The 21,982-nt window shown below is 36.2% G+C and overlaps 1 protein-coding gene across 1 annotated transcript; it reads left to right on the top strand.

The window, feature by feature from the left end:
- The first annotated feature begins 27 nt into the window (after positions 1–27).
- LOC110842046 (protein maelstrom 1) lies at positions 28–3,725 on the top strand. Its single transcript, XM_022087755.2, has 9 exons — positions 28–1,269; positions 1,396–1,562; positions 1,671–1,780; positions 1,859–2,103; positions 2,184–2,332; positions 2,402–2,486; positions 2,571–2,908; positions 3,001–3,252; positions 3,336–3,725. The coding sequence occupies exons 2-9, from the start codon at positions 1,419–1,421 to the stop codon at positions 3,387–3,389; spliced, it is 1,377 nt and encodes a 458-aa protein (XP_021943447.1). The 5' UTR covers positions 28–1,269; positions 1,396–1,418; the 3' UTR covers positions 3,390–3,725.
- Positions 3,726–21,982: the final 18,257 nt, after the last annotated feature.

The raw sequence follows: 21,982 nt of genomic DNA, 5'->3' as shown, positions 1-21,982 counted from the left end.
AATAAATATACGGCAAGAGACGTTGTAATTTCATAGCATAATAAAAACAAGCCAGCAAGCTTGGTGGTTATAATGATAATAATAAACGAACCCTTTTCTTTCACTCGACGACTCTGCCTTACTTCCACTCCCATTTTACTTTTACATTCGCTACTATGAACTCTCTGAATAAATCCAAATTTTCTTTTGAAATAAGTGAATCAAAAAGTCTTGCATTGAATTTTGTTGAACCGAGCAGTACGTCTCGTCTGCAGGAAAGAAGGTGTTTTATAAATCTCGGACATTTGTGGCGTCGTCGTTGTCGCCTTTAAAATTGTATGCCCAGAGACATTCCAGGTTAAGACCAGAAGTTGGCTTTGCCTTATCTCACTCAAGAAAGAAATTAGGAGCGATGATAATGATGAATAATAAGGTGAGACTAGAAAAAAAGTCTATTTCCAGTTGGTGAGTTTTCATGGCTTGATTTGGTTCAGTCATCATCAAGAAACTCTCTTCTTTTATTCCATGTTGACAATCCAAATCTAATGACTTGTGTCCCATCCTGTCTCATTATTATTCAGACCACAAAAAGGTAAAATAATCTCACAGAAGAATCTCCTCTAATTAATATGCGACTTCTTATTACTCTTTGCTCCTCATCAATTCATCATCACGAATAAATCATTGCCATCATGATGCAATAGGGTTCCACCGTAATTACTTGCGTATTTTTATTATTGGCTTTTGAACTCACTGCAAATTGCTGAGAGAAATAAGCACGTATTGTGTCCTGCTGAATAAATATGGACTATTTGAAGAAGGTAGTAAAATGCAAGTAACTGCTGGATAAACCCAATTAGAAAATATATAATTGCGATAATAACTAATAAAGTATACATACCTATGTATTAATTTTTAGAAAAGATAGCAAACAATCAGGATATTGGATGAGATGATAGCTTTAATTGTCTATTATAATTAGTAGAAACCTTATCGTTAGCATCATACATACGCAGTGACACATCACCCTTTTTGCATCTGATTTAAAGTCTAACGAGGCGATGAACAATATTATTTTTAGAGCGAATTAATTTATCGACGAGATTGAGAATTTTTACGTTACTCGATTCAGCTTCAACGTTCGCTTGTCACTGCTTGCTCGCTCCGCATTCCTGAACTCGATCAATCCTGTACGTGAACTAATTTTAGTAATGGGTCACTCACAACTCTAAATACTCATTTCAGATTTATTAGTGCGGAACAACAGTCGATACTGAACAACTCGTGCGGGTACCAATAATTAAATAACACTATAATCTTGTCAATAAATAATTAACAATTACTAATTTGCGGACTTTTGAGTTAATTAATTTCAAAACGACTCATCGGATTAGAAATCTTTATATTTATTTCCAGGTTTCAATTTATCCATTGTCAAGATGAGTGACAAGAAGAAGGCGCCGTTCTGGATTTTTGTCATGGACAAAATGAAGAAGCTCGAGATCGAGGATGGCCAGCAGGGGGCCGTGGGGGGCGAACGAGACGTCCAAGCCGTGGTGGCCATGGTCAGCCCGGAATGGCAGGTTTGTTTATATATTTCTATTTTAGGACTGCATTTATTCAATATTTATTCAACATACTGTGTACAATCTACTGGCACATTATTCACTTAATATTTGTACTACGTCCAGAATATGACACCAAAGGACAGAGAACCTTATGTACAGAGAGCTAAGAAAGGCAATGATGCCAGGAAAGCGAAAGGATCAAACGATGGATCCAATCTTCCTGGAATGATGACGTGAGTGGAAAACCATTTTATAATTGGAGATTTGTCTTCATATTTTTTTTAATTCTCGTTAATTTGTTATTCATTCAGTCTTGTCCGTCAAAATGCTGAGGCTCGCACAAGGAAAATGGCTGCCGATTTGACGAAAATCTTCAGCGAATATGCCGACCATGGGAATTTAGCGGGGATGCCGATAGTTATTTGCAAATTCAACACGTATTATTGGAATAAGTCGGCAAAGGATGGGACTCGTGTACTCCCTTCAGAAGTATCCTTTTCTGCCTGGAGCATTAAGCAAGGAGTTTTCGCAAACTTTTCTACTCTCATTGACCCAGGTGATTTTTATTACTATAATGTCTCTATTCTATACTTCAGGCAAATGGTATAACCAAATCCTCTATTAATATATCCACAGGGGCAGACCACGATGGGAAGAAGTCGTTTCGAGTTTCCGATGAGGTGAAAGCCAGCTGTGACAAGCAACATATTTTAATGTGCGACTTTAGTACAGAACTACAAGATTGCAAGCGGATTCTAAATAGTATTAATTCCTTCATGGAAATGGTTGGTCATAAATTATAATCAGGTGCATTAATAAATATATTAATTTGCGGCATTTTTTGGCATTCTCAGACTATTGGAAGGAAGGTCCTTTTCTGTCGTCGGGAGGATATTGATGTGACTGAAGCGTGCCTGGAGTGGCTCTGTCAATGTGCAGGTAATATATGTACATATTTAGCGCTAATCCTGAAATTTAACTTACTTAATGACTACTAATTATTACAATATATAATACATCTAGGACTCGACCGTTCTGACTTTGAAGTTTTGAACGTCAATGCACTGATGAAAATGCTGTCAATTAAAGCTTATTCAGACAAGAATTGCGATGAAGCAAAGACCAACGCTGAAGGAAAACTTGACGCTATGGCTTGCCGGGAATTGTCCAACGCCAAAGCTAGGATGACGGCCGCATGGGATATGAAAAACAAAACTGTCGGTGGCTTGGTCGTATATCCCAACCAACATCCATTCATTGCCAAGAGAGGTTTGTTCCTGGAGGAAGATCACGTGGACGCCTTGCTGTCGAAATCCAATTATTCGTATTATGAACAACTTGCTTGTCCATATCATTTTGAGGTATGGTAAGATGTAAATTATGTCGCCAGTTTATAATTTGAAACATCCTGGTGGTTTTATATATGTATGTACTTATTTCAAATTATAAACAGCTTATTGATGGATCGGAGTTCTGTTCCCTGAACATTGCCAACCGCTATGCCTTCATGCTGCTGGACGCCTTGCTCCCCAACTTCGACACAATTCCACAGGCTGGATTTCACTATCCGCGTATGAAGGATCTGAAAACAGAAGTGATTTTGCGACGCAAAATGCTGTTAAAATGGAACGATTGTCAGTACGAATCATATGCTTCGTCATTTCTTGTAGTTGAGAAAGAGCAAAGACTGAAGAAGGAACAAGCAGTGAGTTCATTTTCATCACTCAATTCATAGATATCGATAAGCTTTACAATTTAATGCATAACATTTGTTTTTGACATTTTAAGATGGAGTTCGAGAAGGCCATGCTGATGAAGGCAATGGAAGCTGATAAAATTTAGTTTACGCGTCACCATTTTTATTATTTTTTCTCTCTATCTCATTTTCCCTCTCTTATTTTCTCAGTTATATAATTATTTACGATGTACATTTATTTATTATCTACTCCAGTCCGCTCCTTGGATGAAACCAAGTTTTGAGCAAGTATTTGCGACAATATTAATATGGAATCCTTGTGTATGATTTTTGTGAACAGGTAGAAAAACAAGAGTAATAAAATCGCCTTTCAAGCTTTTGCAAAGTAAAAGCTGGTTTGATTTAGTTTAAAAATGTGAAACGCAACACAAATAGAACCAGTTCAAACTCGAAGCAAAGGTGAGAACGGTCTTATTTTAGCACCATTGTACCAATTTCATCACTAATTCATCCGATGGCTCATTCAGAGATTCATATTGAGAGGACAGTAGAAGAAGAGTCAAGATATGTATCATGATGATGTAGGTCTCTCTACCCAAATACAATATTTGGTTTGAAAAGAAAGCACTAAAATTGTACAAAGAAGTTACTGGACTGAACAAGCAGTTCGTTGTGAGAAAGTCATTAAATTATTCCCCTCTGAACTCGCTGAACTCGGTTTCACTCATTAGAAAAATACCTGCAAGTGCTAATGCACACAATCGACGTAACATTTTATGATGGTTTGGGTGCAACAGGCAAATACTTTTATTGCTTTTCATTATTTCCTATTCATCTCTCATGCATGGGCATTGCATGTTTCCACCACTGCGACAGACATTGTCACACGTTTGTGTCTCTACCAACCATTTCTGCACCTATTTTCTCAAACGGTCATTCAATTTCTGGTGTTACAAGAAGGCAAGGTGCTCCCGCAGCAGTGGAAGTAACTGTTTCGTCCCTGTCAAAAGTTATTACAGTTATTATTATTATTATTGCACAGAATTACATTGACTGAAACAACTTGGTTTGATAAAAATCTGTGAAATATGGTCCGACTCATCAATGAATGCTTAAACCAAACTATTTCATAACCACACAAATCTAACACTTTGAATGTTTTTGCCTATGTGTAAAGTTCCTGAATCCTGGGAATCTCAATTTATGTAACACAACGGGTCCGGATTTCTCTAAATTGGTTTCGTCCCTAATTATGATTCGAACAGAATTTCTAACTGGTCCAACCCAAATTGAAACTTTAATGATTTATTTTATCAACTTTACACATGTAGCTACATAACTTTATAAGTACAAGCTGAAGCACTTCCATACATCATTCTCCAACATGAATACGTATAAATTGTAGTGGCATAACTGAAATTCTTGTGCGCAAGAATTTAAATAGTTTTGAGTGTATGCTTAGCGAATAAATACCATTGGAGGTTAAAGATATGTAGAATGTGATGGTAGTAATGTGATGTGATGATGAGTTAAACATGACGAAGGCAGGCTATGATACACTTTTACAGATTTTGAGAAGGCAAAATAAGATTTTTATGGCCGTGGGAAAGAGACTGAAAAATGGACTTGGTTTTATTGGAAACAGTGGACTCAAAAGAAAGAAGTATGAGCGTTATGAATTCTGAGAGACAGGTGGGTTGGCCACCTTCCTCAACTCCATTCCTGCATTATGCGCTCCTTGCGTAACACGAGGAAATTGTGAGCTGACTGAGATTTACTTTGCTCGCTCATCTCATCTCTTCTATGAATGCAGTGGGCACTTATGAGACACATACGTACAAACATGAATCGCCTGTTCCACTAATTATGTAAGTATATGTATGTATGTTCTGTATTGGTCTCCATTTACTGCTATCTATGCTGGCACTCTCTGATCTCAAATGGTTTCGGAAATTAAACAGTATGATAAAATTAAGTATCATTGTTTACTAATTATTCCAAGAAAACTATGCGTATTTTAATAAGTTACCACTTCTGATCATAGTTTTATGGTGCCCGATACGACTGACATTTACAAGTATGAGGGACTGGAAGTATACGATTGAAAAACATTTAATGTAGATTTTCAGAGCACGTCAACCTTTCCATGTATTGGTACGCATTGGTGAATAAAATACATAAATTGACTGGATAGGCGAAGAGATGTGGGTTGTGTGCAGTATTTGGAGTGGATTAAAACGAGGGAATATGCGCACTTACGAAATTAAAAGCTGGATGAACTTCGAATGGAAAGTTGCCTGCATATTCAGCGTTATTATTTTCTGTCTTCTTATTATGAAGCTAAATAGGTTTGTGTAGGACTAGACTAGAATTGGGATGAGAAATGAGGAAATACCGAAAAGATGAGCAAGTTGTTCATGTAATAAGAAGTGCATATTCATAACATGCATGCATTTAGGAAGAACAGGATGATTATTTTTTAGCTTAAAATTAAGGAATGAAGATTGAAACTAGAATTGTGTTGCAGTATCTTTTGCTGTGCACCACACCAAAAAAATCGTAGCATATTGGAACATATCATGCCAACAAAGAATTCGGACTTGGTGGAAGAATGAAATGTTTGCACTTGTAACAAGTAATGTGCATGCCCAGGCCTTGTTTTTGAATAGTTTGAGCTTTCAAGTCGTGACCAGCTCCCAAAAGAGCGTCGAGAAGAAAAAGTTGAACAAGGAGAATTGAGAATGATTGTCTCTTTGTAAGTTAACAAATTAAAATTTATCTGGTTGAAACGCCTCAAGAGAAATATCCCACTCACAAAATAAAAATGAAAAATTGTACCCATTTAAGAAATTCGAAGAAAATAATCATGTTTTACTCCCCTTTCATCAGCTCATAATATGCTCTGTAATAAGCACTTAAATTTTTAACTGCACAATCAACCACCTTACGAGATCACTGAACACTTGGTCAGCATTTTTAGTGGCTCCACGTTATCAGCATCAATTAGCCAAAGGACTCGTCTTATTTACAGAAATCTTGCAATTGTTTTGTTAGTTGTGAAACAGATTGACAGAAGAAATTAAATATTTAGTCAATTGTATTCTTTTCTTCTGAATGTGTTTTCTGATTGCAAAATCAGTGAATATTTTGAACCAATCTAATGTATGAATGAAGCATCGCGAAGAACAAATTTCCGTAAATTTTGCTCCACGCCTAAGCCGAGTTGATTGCCCCACATATTGCACAGTTGTCATTTTGCAAAAAATATGAATGGCTCCTGAGAAATGATGGTCCCGTCCAAAATAATTCAAAAAGCTATGTACGAGAATCCCATCTCATTCAATTATCTGCTTGATTACCCATCCAACTTTATTACACATTATTGTTATGTTGAGCTCTTCTGATGATGTGTGTGTGTTGCATTTTCAGGTGTAACTGAATTCCTGAACATCTTGAGAGTACCAACATTTTTGAGACTGACTGCGTCTCATGTTTCAATCGAGTCCTTGTTGTGGAGCGCATATGTATGATGTACGTACAATTATGTATGGCGTAGACGCATGTGACTGTGGTTGGCAGTACATGTAGTAGTAAATAGTAAGGCAGAAGCAGAAGGAGTTTAACCCAAAAAATTATGAACAAATAAAAGCACAAAAGAACTGATAGAATTTAAGATGACATTTGGGGTTCCATGCTGGCTTGGTTTGGTGGATTCTGTCTCCTCGCCATATTATACGACCATTAAATTACATCTACTCTACCTTTTCTATGTATTAGATCACCATTCAGATATCATGGATGAACCAGAGCTCCTTCTGCTCAAATATCAAGTAAACGTAGCCTTATTATTATTTTTATGTTTATTAGTGTGCAAGATACAAGTTTCATCTGAAGGGACAACCGGCCCATTAAGATTAATTTAATGAGACTCCTGCCTTGCAATTTTCCAGCCAGAATTTTTTGATGTCCCACTGGCTCAAGTGTCTCTTAAATTTTACTCCACAGTCTATTAACTTGACGCTCATTTTTTCATTTAATCACACATTATGGTTTTCCTCTCTAGGACTTCCTACCCAACCCAAGATATATCTAGCATTGTGCTGGTGCCACTGCATATGTATTCCTCCATCCAACTCCTATACATACGTATAACGCTGTCCAGCAATGACCAATTCCCGTCGGAGTAATCGAGTCTCAGAATAAAATATGTATTTCTACATTCGTTTTCACTTTAAATCTTTATTCCCGGATATTCAGAGCTAAATAAATACAAAAGTCTTCATATTTCTGTGTGCAACGCTTTGATTTATTTAGACTATATAAGGATCCTAAATAGACATCAAAATACGCATGCATCATATTTATTATTTTAAGGTTAAAGTTGCATTGGATTGTGATTCTAATATTGTGGAGTGGTTAGGTAAGAAGTTGATAATTATATGGATCTAGATTATGCAATGAATTGCTGTTGAATGGTAGGAGGGCAGGACCTGTTCTGAACCTGCCAAGCGATGATAAATGGGGTGGAGATTGAAAGTCATAAAAACAAAGCAGTTCACGATATAAAATTAAGTTCACTCCGCCCCATCCACAAATCTGTATCAATTTCATGTTTATTTCAGCCCAGATGCTGCTCGCCAACTTCGTATGCATGTAAATAAGCATGTACAACAACACCATAAATTTTTGCAACGATTTGGATTATGATTTGCAGCTTGACATCGTATGAGGTGATTTGAATTGCCATAAAAAATTAGGTTTGATCGTAAACATATTTACATCGACGATATTTTTATTTTTACGACATTGTCCTCGCACGTTTTTCCGCACGATGTAAGATTTATTGTCTAAAAATCAGCAACTTGAACGATGTGGTTGATTTTATGATTTCAAATCTGATAAATGTCCACCTGCTCTATATGCACTAATCCTTCGTTTGCATGCTGTATTCATGCAAACAAACCATCACAATTAACAATTTTAGTTGTGCATGCTGATAATTAGTTGAAAATTTATTTTTACATCTTAATTTGTAACCAGAAATATCAAGAAAAATAACTTGAAAAACAAGATCGAATTGTCTTATCAATCAATTATTCAAATCCTGGTTCTTTTTGGCTTGAAGGCAAACTGTTATGATAACATAACTCCATGCCATGTATAACAGTGGTATTCGTAATACAGGTAGCCACAAATTATTACCACTAATTGCATGAACTGATTTATTTATTCCAGATATAAATCTAATCCCATTATACACATGTGTATCTATCTATCTAGTTTCTCATTTAACAAGTATGTGCATATGCATTTTTTGCTAAAACAAACTCAATTTTATAGCTCTAAGAGTATTATTTATTTGGTAAAGCATGCACATGTCTGTAAGCGTGTTTGTGTGTGGTGGAAAGATCAGTTCATTAAGGCGAAATAAAAATTATGTGGTTTATACGTAATAAATAAGTAAAGGCTTCATCCGCATGTTTAGATTTACCCTAGAAATTGTATCATCGAACTAACAAGAGAGGTGAAAACATGGAATGAAAGACAAAAAATAAGGTACATATTTGGATCGAGTGTGGCTGGTTGCTGAACTTTATATCTTCAGTCCAGATGAAACTATCCAATCGTAGATCATCTTTTGATCTGTAATAACAGAGTAACTCTTTTGCATGGTAAACTCACACTCACGCCTCAGCCAACTCTCTATGTCATTAAACTAACGAACTAATAACTAACTTTTGCCGATCCAACTGCTCAGACATGCACGACAATCAAATTCAGTTAAAATATTGACCACAAAACAGATCGAGCAAACCTACATAAACCGACGAACCACAATTTACATACACGCATTATATCCAGATAATGCCACATAAGTAAATTAAAGTACATTCGTGTTGGGAAATTTTACCACAATAATTTTGGTAATGATGGTTCTCCTCGTGGTGTGAATTCATTAGTTATTGGAATTATGGAACCATAATGTGGTTCGCATGAGCGTACGTACGTACGTTTGTATAATTCTTGGGTGAACTCGTTTGATAAATTGATGGCCTTGCGGTTAAAATGGCATTCTCAAATAGAAAGAAAAAAAGTCAAAATTTGAACGTGATAAATTTACAGTGCGCATTTTTAGCTTGTATGCACATTTGTATAAACTACCTAATAAAACAATCAACGAAACTCATATGCAGTCTTGGCCCGAGGCAGTAATTACAATAGAACGATGATTCCTTCACTCATCTTCAAAAGTCTTCATCTTTGCCTTTCACATGACACAAACTGATAATAACAAAAGGCACATTTGATTGGATATTATGTGCATATGTACAACTGACTGGTTGATGTTGCTCAAAAATAATCCACACGGGCTTGATGACGAGTTAAAAAAATGAAATGTATTTGGCCCAAGTTGACGAATAGCAATGGGTAGAACGGAACAATAGAGTAAAAAGCAAAGCGATGAGGCAGGCTCTTAATTCTGTCTTCACTTTTCGCCGACAACAAGTAGCTGAGAATAACAATGACCATCTCGGTGTCATATGCATTTTTTGTATTCTTTTAACTTGTGAAAATTGATTGAATACAGAAAAGGAATATGAAATTGATGTCGGTGAAAGATGAACTGGATCCCTGTCATTTGTAATGAACGACCATATTCCTATAGGACTTATAGAAAATGGTATACAGATAAATATACTGACATCAACCTCAACCTATGTACTTATCGGTACATATGTACATGAGACGTATGTGTGCATTTCGGTATGCACCATCCATTATATTACACATAGACGCATATTTAAAATGAAACGAGTGCAAGAAAATCTCATTTGTCTCATCCTCCTCTGCGGCTGCTGTAATTGTCTAATAAATTAATACATATCAATCTCTCAGCCAGAATAATAATAAAGTGAAATAAAGGGCCAACTTCCAACGTGTGCTCCATTCCGCTGGACATCAGTCCTATCCTCTCAAATTATTGTAATCAAGAATAATGTGAATAATAGTCTTGTAAAACCTCAACAATGGAATCCGTCTCATCCTCATGTGAGCTTGATTACTACCTTTATAGCGTAAGAAGATTAAATTAACACGTGCGGACACTTGAATCGTCTTCTTTAATTAGTTGCATGCAGTCCGTGTGTGGATATCACTGGCAGCAACTAGCAGTGGGGAGTGACGTGAGATATACACACACGAAATTACATGCATTATATACATTCGAAAATGAAGAATGTCCGTCCGTCCAAATAATACGAATTGTTTCATCCACGGATTGTTAATCTGCCTCGTTTTTTATTCAGCCTCGCAAATTAGCTGCTCTGCTCGCATACATTTTCTCATCATACTCATCAAATTATTCATACATGTGGTTAGTGGCTACTCAATAGGTTATACATATCTACATAATATGTATATTTAATATAATAGTTAATAAGACTGGACGCACTGTCATCTATTTCGTGGTCGTCTCAAAGAATAATAATTTTACATTTTGATCCACTGAATTGTTTTAGTCTGAGCCAAGTATCACGGAATGATTGAGCATGCAGTTCTTATGAGCGAGTAGAAATCACGCGGAAATGTACAAGCGTCGTGGCTGATGGTGATGCCGTCCTTTGTTTCTTCTCTTTTATTTTAAGGTATGCCACGATTGACAATGTCACTTGTCATCTTTGATTTTTGGGCATCATCTTCCATTTGAAGCTGTTATTTACTGTGCTAGCAAATAAGTATGTTTCTTGTAGTCGGTCATATCCTGTGCATGCAATCACCATCTGAGCGGATGAATGACAGGACAAAGAACAATCGGGATGACACCGTTTTTTCTTGTTCTGGGCTTTTTCGTGTGGAATTTGAGGCAACTGTGCTTTCCTCATATATTGAGACAATTGGGGGTCTGAGCCAATTGCTACACAATCGACTGAAGCGTGTACAATAATATGTAAAGTGGCCCGCTGACATGAACAGATCCGATGGTGACTGCATAAAGCGAACAGGAAATTGTGTTTCTTAATTAAAATAGGCAATGTGAAATATATTTTCCTACCTAATTTTTCTAAAGTATCGAAACTAGTTTGTTTCAGAAATTTCCAGTAATAAGTAGATTCTTTATAAAATACCTGCTACCAATTGAGCTGGAGTTATCCCAACTTTTTATAACCTGCCTTTTATAGTGCATAGTTAAGTATATGGATAATGAATATGAACGAAATTATTACATTTCTTTAGATGACATTACTCGAAATGCTATTCTGCCAAAAACTAAGTTCTAACAAACTTGATTAGAGCTGCTTATAACCGGTTCAGAAACAATCGTTCAAACAATAGATTAATTAAATTAATATTATCAAGTGCAACGAAAATAATAACTTTTAATTTAACCCTTTTGAAATTCATTAAAAGTTGTAGAGCCAACAAACTTGAGAAAATGTAATGGATTATCGAGCAGCACACGGTAGAATTTCAATTGTTGTGCCGTAAACATAATAACAATGAAATGTAATGGCCGTTCTAATTTGTAGACCTGAAAACATCATTTCAACATGTCAAAATGCTGACAAAACAGGATCAAGTCGAAGAAATTCCTTCAGGATGAGCACAAACAAATAGACAAGCACTGACATTGACTTGTGAATAAACTGGATCTGTGTACGTGCAGCATTTAAAAAAAGTAAGAAAATCCCTTCAAGTGGCTATCAGCTCGAGCCATAAAATAAGTAACACTCCAGTTAATCAGCTACTCTACAAGTGGCATAGTTCTGGTTTTGATGTGTTTCCTCGCGATAACGCCCCATCATTTTTCATCATCAGAGAATAATTTATCTGTTACACAAACGAGCAGCAGCAGCGTTATCGCAGTCGTCGTCGGCGGCGGTGGCTATTCTTCCTCACGTCTCGATCTTGTTCTCATTTTTTACACGTCGCACCACATAGAAAAGACGTATGTATAATATTCCATTTTTGCGTGAGGAGCTTCAACTTGCTTGCTTTTGAAATTGCGGAGCTACTGGGCTTCTCTCGGACCATGTAATCTTCAAATTAGCTTCACAGATTAGAGTTCGTGGGGCTTCCATTTTTCTCTATTTGTTCTCATGCCAGTGATCTCGTTTTCCCACCTGCTTAAAAATTTGTTCTCCTTTCATCGCACCAATTTATTTTCTTTATGAAATTCGTGCGTCATTATTTACATTTAGTTAGGTTGTACTTTACTATAATAATTTGAAGGAGTAATTAATATCCGACCATATATTCATGTCTAACTCAAGTTACGATGTGAGGCGAGGTGAGACTCGGTGCGCTGGCGAGTTTCCTTGGTCATTGTAGAAGTGAAACTGATATCGTTGTTTGTAATAATATTGCTGTCTGCAGATCCCACGTTAAAATAATCTCGAGGCGATTAAACAAGCTCATAAAAGGCAACCGAGACAAGCTGGTCAATGCGAACTCATACTCACGAAGTAAATTACCCCCGAAATGGTTTACATGTTGTGAAGAGGATGTATAATGAGCTAATGGACTTGATCTGTCAGTCAATCCGTAGGACTTGTGATGGGATGAAGGGATCACAGCTTGGAGGTTGAACAGTTAATGCAATATGGAATATAAATTATTTAACTTGTTTAAATCTTCAAATATGTTGTCAGTCTTATGGAGAAAGAAACTCGTTGCATCAAATTCAAACTTCCCAACTTTGTAAATGCATGGTAGCTCCGTTACACACTCACACAGGTTAAAAATCAAAGATCATATGTACATATCTACTTATTATTGCAATCTGTTGGTAAGGTTTTCTGATTTACATACGTTGGGATAACTATGTAAAACTCTTGTAATTTGTACAAATCTATTTCCAACCATGCAGTAGTGGTGGAATATCGGTTGCAAGATTTTGTACAAAGTAGTGACATGGCTCATCTCGATGTGCACGCATAGATGCAGCTCTGACAGATGGAAAGAAGCTTGACCTGTCTTTTGGTTGTCTATTATCTGTCACTTGTACTATTCCCTGTTCGGATACAGTGCCATTTTGATGGAGTAATAATTGTACAAACAAGCAGGATTTTATTATTTGAGTCGTGATTCCCATGTGAAGCAACTCCCCGGTGAATATTGACCTGGACTGCCTTGAATAACATAATCGTATTATTTGTTTCAATTCAGTTATGTCACGAGTTGCTCAGATATCACTTCAGAAAGATGTTGTTGGTAAAATCTTGACTCGAGTTGGCAGCGCTGCAACCCAGCGGTCATCTTTCGTTGAATAATACGTATTGGATTGAATTGAAACTTCTTGATGCAGTTAAATTTGATTTTGATATGGTTTCATGTTCTGAACATAGTGTCAAAATTGGTTTTTTAGGTTGAGGGCTGGGTGAGTGAGTGAAGTGGCTGCGAGGTTTGCTTACTTTTGAGGTGGATGGATCATTGGCTTGAATTGCTGGGACAGAGCAGAACGGGGGAAACAAAAGGACGGAGGAGAGGAAGGGAGATGCAATATCAGATTCTTAATTCGTATGCCAAGTGCGAGAGAGAAAATGTCAAATGCATTTCAAACTGCGGGTGTCCGACAGGGAAATTCGAGGTTGGGTTCTTCGGAGAGAAGATAACAAGTCGCTCTTTATTGGGAGTCAAAGGGGGGTAGAAACACGCGTGCGACAATATCACAATACGTACACTCTGTTCCTCCACTTTCTTTCTGTATGCCACTTTCTGCTCTATGGAGAACCAGAGACGGCAGAGATGCAGGAATTGTTCGACCCTTAGTCTTCTTTATGGTGGCTTGGTGGTACATGGAATTAAAAATTGCGGTCATCATAATCACATTCATATGCTCATTGTTCTGGCCCCCCTGATCCGAATCACGAGCCCGTATTGTTGCTACAATTGCAACAAATCCCTCGATAACCACTATTCCAACATGACTAGATGTAGAATGGATTTAGCTTTAACCATGCCTATTATTGTATGTAATGTTGAATAGCATTTCATCTTTGTTTATGAGACATTGATGAATAGTTTAGTTTCTGGGAATCTGGTCATAATGTCCTAAAATAGTTCACTATACATAGTTATCCACCATGGTTTATCATTTTCTAAATCGATCAATTAATGACAAAATTTGTGTGTGTTTATCAAGAATCTATTTTACATTCATTGATTGTGCGCATGAGATTTACTTTGTAGAATACAAATTCAAGTCTTATTTATATGATCTTCCTAAAGGAAAGGCATACGCACGGTTTGGTTGACATCAATGGAATATGGAATGACATATGCATTTTGTAGTATAAATCTGCAATTAACTACAACATTTTACATGTCAAAAACGATTCACGAGAAAGTCACACTAGAAAAATGGACTAACTAGGATTCTGTGTAATGTAATTCTATGTGTAATTTTGGGATATTTATTACTCAAATTTAGATTTAAATGGGAAATGGCACTTTCTTTCTGCTGGTAGAATGGGAATCTTGTGGCAGAGAGATAACAACAAGCTGCACGCTGTTTTAGTGTACCTTTCCTTTTTGAAACTCACCAGGTTTCAAACGTTCTTTTCCCGTTTAAAATATCTTTCTTGATCAACAAAGGCAAGCAACTGAACTGAATTACATGCAAGGGTTCCCTTCAGATCTTACATATGGGTCGACATCTAGCATGGTAACAAATACTTTTTTTCTGAAAATTCATCCTGTGGAGAATTCTCATTTTCGAAATTCTCAATTCTTTTCTTATCCAGATTAATCTCAAAGAATTTGGAATATGTCACATAATAGTGCTTGCATGTGGTTTGAAATCTACTAAATTTGTGTAGTGTGATCATGGAAGTTGACCAATAGATAAAAATATCATAAGTATTTATGTGAAACTAAACTACCCCCGTTATAGATTGACATGCAATCGTTTACTTGAATATACACATAGTTAAATCAGATCATAGAATTCAAAATTCCTTATGCTTCCTACTTATTAAGCCAGCTCGGAGGTTTAATTCTAATTAATTGCTTTTTGTAATGAATTATTCCATGGATTAGAAAATTCATTATTTGTTTCTTAAGTGTTCTTTAATTGTCTTTATCTTGGAAATACATTTGCTACTTATGACATGTACATATATTTTTGTATACCTAACTTTTCCATTCTTGTGAGATGCTGCCTTTATGCAAATAGGAATTGTGGTTTGAGAAGTTGAGATTTGGTTATAACTTTATTAAAACCCAGTTTTGTATACGTACGTATACTTACATACAGATATGTATATAAATTATGCAGATGCTCACAATTTATAAATATGCATCACAAATCTGATTACATAAACTCGATTACTTAACTCATATTGATTACAGATGTTAACAGTAATCCAATCGTCTTGCGTCAGGTGAATCTGCAAAGTAATTGTAATTCATGGCGTACTCTTCTCTTACGTATTTTTTCTCAAGAAGCACAACTGGAGGCTGATAAGACCTATCCATCCAAATATCTCGACAATGCTATTACGACATGTAGAAGGCAAACATATGCATGTATTCCATAAGAAAAGCGTAGGTATGCATTTGTGTATCTCTGGGCGAAAGGAGCCTCATTTGTCAATCAATAATATCGTTGAACAAAGGATGCGCTATTTGTTTTAAGGCGATTTACAAATCGAATAAACAAATATAGAGTGAATAACTTAAACATAAATATGCAGTCACTCAATCGACTACGTATCGTTATTTATTTATTATTTTTCCTTTCACGGACAAAATAGTTTAGTCATACGCATATCGGGCTATTCGGAATTATGAGGATTTTCAGTGGGCAAATGGGATTTTGGATGATGATTGAGACGGGCGCAAAAGAGAGATGCATGTCCCGTTTATAATTCTGTCCAACTCGAGATATGAGATCGATGTGATCTGCTGGACTTATCAAAAAAGACTGCGATGGTGATATATGCCTGTCACATGTAGCTGTAGCTGTATGTGCTGTCATCCATTTCGACATCTTGATCTCAGACAACCGCTGCTGCTACAAATGACAACTCGTCAGATCTGTATCTCTGCTGGTGAAAAATGAATTATTGAAAGACGACAGTTCTATTTACTTTTAAAATGCGTCCCCAACATTTCCAAGTGGTGTTTCGCATACAAAATGATGAAAATTTATCACTTTTCACCTACCAATCCTGTTTAATAGGGTCGTAGGAAGTCCTAGTTAGTTGTCTATTTATAGCAATTCAAATTATTTTGATCGAATTTGGCCTGAAATAAGAATTATTATGAAGTGAAGAAATACGAAGATATTCAATTATTATATGTTCTCACTGCTTGTGCGTCATTCAATATAAATTCTAATAAATCTACATTGGTCATGTTGTGAAACGAATACAAAATTAGGCTTGAAAAGTCAAAAGTAATACTGGTCAGTTCTAACGGTGGAATTTTAAAATTTATGCATTGTTGTTGGAAGAAATAAATAGAAATGAAAACCCGGAAGAGATAACGCATCATACGTAGATTCACGTAGGACATAAATACAATTTTGTGAGGATTTGTTGAGAAGAAACCATTTATAATTCAAGATCAACTTATAATTTTCTAGTTGAGCTTATGTGAGCATGACCAAGACCACGTCACGGAGACATTGTGCAATGTTGCGTTGAATGGTTCTGTTATTACGATTTCGAAGCATTAGTATTATTATTATGTCCAACCAAGTCCAAGTGCTACAACCACACCATCCTTGTTCTTGGCTCCTCTCGACTGGCATGAACTAAAAATTTACGAGAGAACAATAAGCTGCAGGAAGAACAGACGAGGTAATTGAACTGATAAACTAAACCGTACAAAAATCACCCACGAAGAAAAAGGTGAAAAAAACTATCTCATAAGAATTGCTCCTGTGAACTTATGAACAAAATGATTATTTGCGAATAAATATGATTACGGTACTGGAAATAAAAAATGGAGTCATTCATCTCACAACTTTTTAAACATGATTTTTTTTCTGTAATTTATAAAACGACTAAATTTTGTGTGAAAGAGAACGACCACTGATGATGAAAGGGGGATGAATGCGGTAGGGAGGAAAATATTCATTTCGTGAGACAAGATTCGATGATATATTTATTCACATGTATTTCTCCTGTCTGCCGTGTTGTATTATATTATTGCATGTTCTGGTTCAGTCAGTTCAAGTTTCGTGGTGCACTTGTTGTATAAGCCACACAACATTTCATTTCAAACTTGAAAGATTTGAATTCCACCTCTTTTCACGAAGCAGAAGAAGCAGGTAATGCATGTGTAGAATGTGTGCTATTATGCTTTGCCATGCATGTCTAATGTGAACACACCTCGTCCATGGCATCGAATTACATTGCCGTTCAATCCCTCCTCCCATCGCATTGGTGGACCTTGTTGCTCGCAAAAGTATATCACACAAGAGAATCATTATCATCAGAAACCATTGTATGGAGATTAATGACATTTCTGACTAGGCGGATATACACACATTAGTATTCCTCGCTGCAAGTCAGCAGTTAGTTCAGCAAGTCAGGCTAAAGAAACTAGTCGAGTCACCACTACATACATGAGCACAATGCCCAGTCGGCATACAATATTGCCATTATACACGTCCACGAACGAATGAAGAACATGATCCACGAAGGAAGAACGACTATTAAGAAAAGAAGGAGCTCAAACAATAGTCGCATTGTGTATTATTACGAGTTGAATCGAATGTAGATTGCATATCGCAGAAAGAAACGCTCTTATTCGTTTAGCCGGGCTGTGAGACGAACTCCTTTCTTTAGTCAGTCTATAAATTAGGCCAGCCTTTTCCTATGCCACTTGCATGGTTACGATTCCTCTCGGCGAATCCACGCTACACAGCGCCTTGTCATGCCCAGATGAACCAGATATTATTCCCAGTGCCAATAGGAGCAAAGTTTTGTCGATCAATAGGCGATGCTTCCACGAGTCGGTCGTGATTTATAGCCTCCATTTATCTCTTTTCTGGCTCTTCTTACGTGCAGTCTCAGCACTGTGCTGCTGGCAGTAAAGTCTCATCTTTTTCATGTTAATACGTATGTACTACCACCAACATCATGCATCATCCCCATTGCATTCACTTTTTTGAACATGCAATACTGCTTTGTTGAGGAATGTGCGTTGTTAAAAATCAATACTAATAACGAGCCCATAATTGTGTTTCACAAGGATATTAGGCTATTTTGCTATTTTGCTCGTAAAGAACGGTATACACAAGTACGTATGCACAGGCCTCATTTTTCCACCTGTGCGACTTGTCCCTGCTTATTTAAAGTCCAAAATGAAGATTGCAAGACTGGGATTTTGCAATGGATGAATCAGCAGGACGTCTCAGAAATCGACTTTTCATCTCAGTGCGGAACGAAGGGAAGGGATGGACATGGATGCCTTACGCAAAATTGACTGATATGCGATGAAATGTTTTCATCTTTTATATTCAATAATTTTAAACAAGCAACCAACAACGAGGACTGGCGAGTGAGATTTCTACCCTCGTCTCACGAGCACACCAAAAAATTACAAGAGCCACAATTCCATCATCGTCTCACTCGACTTGAAAGGTTGGTTGTTGCTGGGCTTTGGAAGTCTTATGAGAAATTGTAGTTTAATGAAATAAAGCAGCATGAAATAATCACTTTTTTGTCACAGTCACAGCACTTCCGATTGCAATTCTATTCCATTCAAATGTCTGGCTGGGCATGTTTCACCAATGCTACTAAAAACTCTAGTAGAGTACTAAAATTAATGAACAAGCCCCACAAAATTAATGGACCTGTTCCTCTCAGTGTACTTACGCAAACATAATAAGCTAGGCAAACAAACGGAATGCTTTATTGCTGGACCGTTTTTAATCAGACCAAACAGCGCCAAGCGTGGTAATAAAAAATGCGTCAGTAACAAATACATATTCTCCTGCGTATTTAATTATACAAAAAAAGTTGACAGCGAATTAGATTGGAATTGAGATTCCGCTTTGGCTGGTTGGTTGTTGTGAAAAGACAATCAGATCTCAAACACACACCACGCACTGAGGTACATACTTTCTATGTAACTTACGCATACGCCACAAAGACAATCAAAATTTATTTGAGCACAAATTGATGAAAAGAATTAAGTTTTATTTGAAGATGTGACATTTAAAAAAATTAGTGCAATATTCTGCGAAAGTGTCCGTAGAGTCATACTTTATACATGGCAAATATAATTAATAGACGAATCGACCATTATGTACGACCAAACTCCAATGAAATTGTCGCCGATACTCAGGACTAGACTAGATAAAAAGGTTTACAGTTTACTAACACACTTCGCTGAAGGTACGGATTTAATTGGACCAAGATTAATTGATTTGCAAGGGCCAATAAATTTGGGAATCATCACTATTCGAATTTTAGCGAGACTTTGCAACATTATCAAAATTTGTGATTCTAACCCAGTTATAAGACCACTATTTTTATAACCTATGGATGCATATACACCTCACTAACAAACCCAAATGCATTGTTATTTCTTTTCAGAAAGTAATTAGACTCCCTGCAACGAGCGCCAAAGGAATAATTATCCCAAGTTTTTCAACCCGAAGAAATAATGGTTACGGAGAAAAATTTATGCAAATTCCTTGAGTTAGAAACCGTCCTGCTGTGAGTGAACACAATAAATCAAGAGTAAATTATGGGAAAAAATCTCATATTGCACACTCCAATACACCATCATGATCATCATATATTAGATATTGTAACAAGTAACAACAGGTATTGCATGTTTTTGAACTAGAATTTCTTATTACGGGAACACTACGTCGAATAAGCACAGCCCTTTGATTTTCCAATTTCTTACAAAAATCTCATCGTTGTAAAACAGCACGCAAACCAGCACGAGTACTTTTATTTAATCCTTGTGCATTTGTGCTTGCGAGAGATTTCATTGTTCATCCCTTTTGCTCCAGTCAGAGTTTGGAAATTTTGCCCACATTCATTAATTTACTTTGGATTTGCATCTCAATAAATCTTAAAAATATTATTCTTTGTGGGATATTGATAAATGGATTGGGCTAATGCCACACACGAGGAGTACATACTTTTTAACCCGAATCAGAGCTTATGAAAGCCTCATATCTCTCGGTTTTGAATAATGATAACCGTATTCAACTTGTCCGATTGGTGGAAAATTTTGTACCTCCATCAATTAGGTAAAATGAAATGATGACTTCTAAGATGAGGAAATCGGTATATCGGGAGACCCAACGTGCAGGAGGATTATTGTGTGGGGGTGTTTTGCAACACATATTTAAAATTATAAAAGATCTGGAAGGCACAGAGATTACTAATCAAATATATGTATGTACTTTCAACCCGAGGGATTCTGATAAGTATGAACCATCACATTCGTAGTGGGTATGTAGAACTAACTCTTGACAAAATATGTCTCTCGGATTAATTCGGTATGTTTGTCTGCAGTCAATTAAAATTTAATAGAAAATAACCAAATAGTACTTCATACTTTCTCCATAATTCTTCTGAAGATTCCACACAAAAAACACATCCAAACCAACGTATTAAAAATGTCTCATCTCTCATTAATTCAAGCTACAAGTGCTCAATGAAAGCGTTTAACACATCTTAAATTACCTGCATAGGAAATGATGCTCATCATATGTTAACCCAGGTGTACAGAGAAGAATAAAAAAATTATACACATTACCAGCTGCGTCACAAATTTTTATTCGACTCATAAGTTCACCACGTACAAAATAAATTATAATTTAAATACCCCACAGAATTTGGGTAATTCATATCTCGTACATTACAACGATCAGTAATGTAATTCCGCTTAATTATTGCACATATTTTACATGAAAATAATTTGATATACTGCGGGGTTTAAATTTTAGAACAATAACACAGTTAGCCAGAGAAATTTGCAAGGTGTCACTCTGTGTCAGGTAACTTTGCAAAATCAAATTCGATTAAAATTATTGGTCTTTACAGGCAATTACAGAATATATATATAATTGTGTACCAGTGTAAGGCCAATTTTTTATGGACTATATAATGTTAGGCAAAATATCACTTCATCACCAACATGAATAGCAAGGCAAGTGCTGTAAACATAGTATATGTAGTTGCAAATGTGATGCTAAGTAATGATTTTCTGTAAACTTGTGCCATTAGCGGGTTATTGTTATTATTGCAATTCCATTTTAATGAGAAATTAGAGAGAAGAGCTATGGTTATTGTTATTGCTTTTGTCAGTCCGACTTGTATTTGTGAAATGTTTGACTAATTCGCTGCGTTCAAAGGACACAACCACAATATTTCTTGAACTGGGATTCTTTAAACTCTGAAGAGATGTGACAAAAAATGTACATACATTCATATACCATATCCAAGGATTTTCAGTATTTCGCTCTTCTATACAAAATTATGTTTAGTTCTGTGTGTAATTATTTGATCAAGTTAAATTGAAATTAGATAAGACGGAATAAATATATTTTACTGTTTGGATCCAATTTTATACATAATTCCAAGTTTTCTGTATTGAAAACAAGAACAACAGAACGATAGTCCAGTTTATCATCTGTCATGCATGATACATACTATGACACATTTATTGCGTGTGATTATGAATGTCCATAATTTTTAATTTGTATTATGCACTTACAAGAAAGACGAGGGCGAAAACAAGGTTGGAAGAAAAGGCAAGT

The sequence above is a fragment of the Folsomia candida genome, unplaced genomic scaffold (assembly GCF_002217175.1).
Source record: "Folsomia candida strain VU population unplaced genomic scaffold, ASM221717v1 Fcan01_Sc001, whole genome shotgun sequence".
Lineage (NCBI taxonomy): Eukaryota > Metazoa > Arthropoda > Collembola > Entomobryomorpha > Isotomidae > Folsomia > Folsomia candida.
This window is presented reverse-complemented; position numbering and strand designations above follow the sequence as displayed.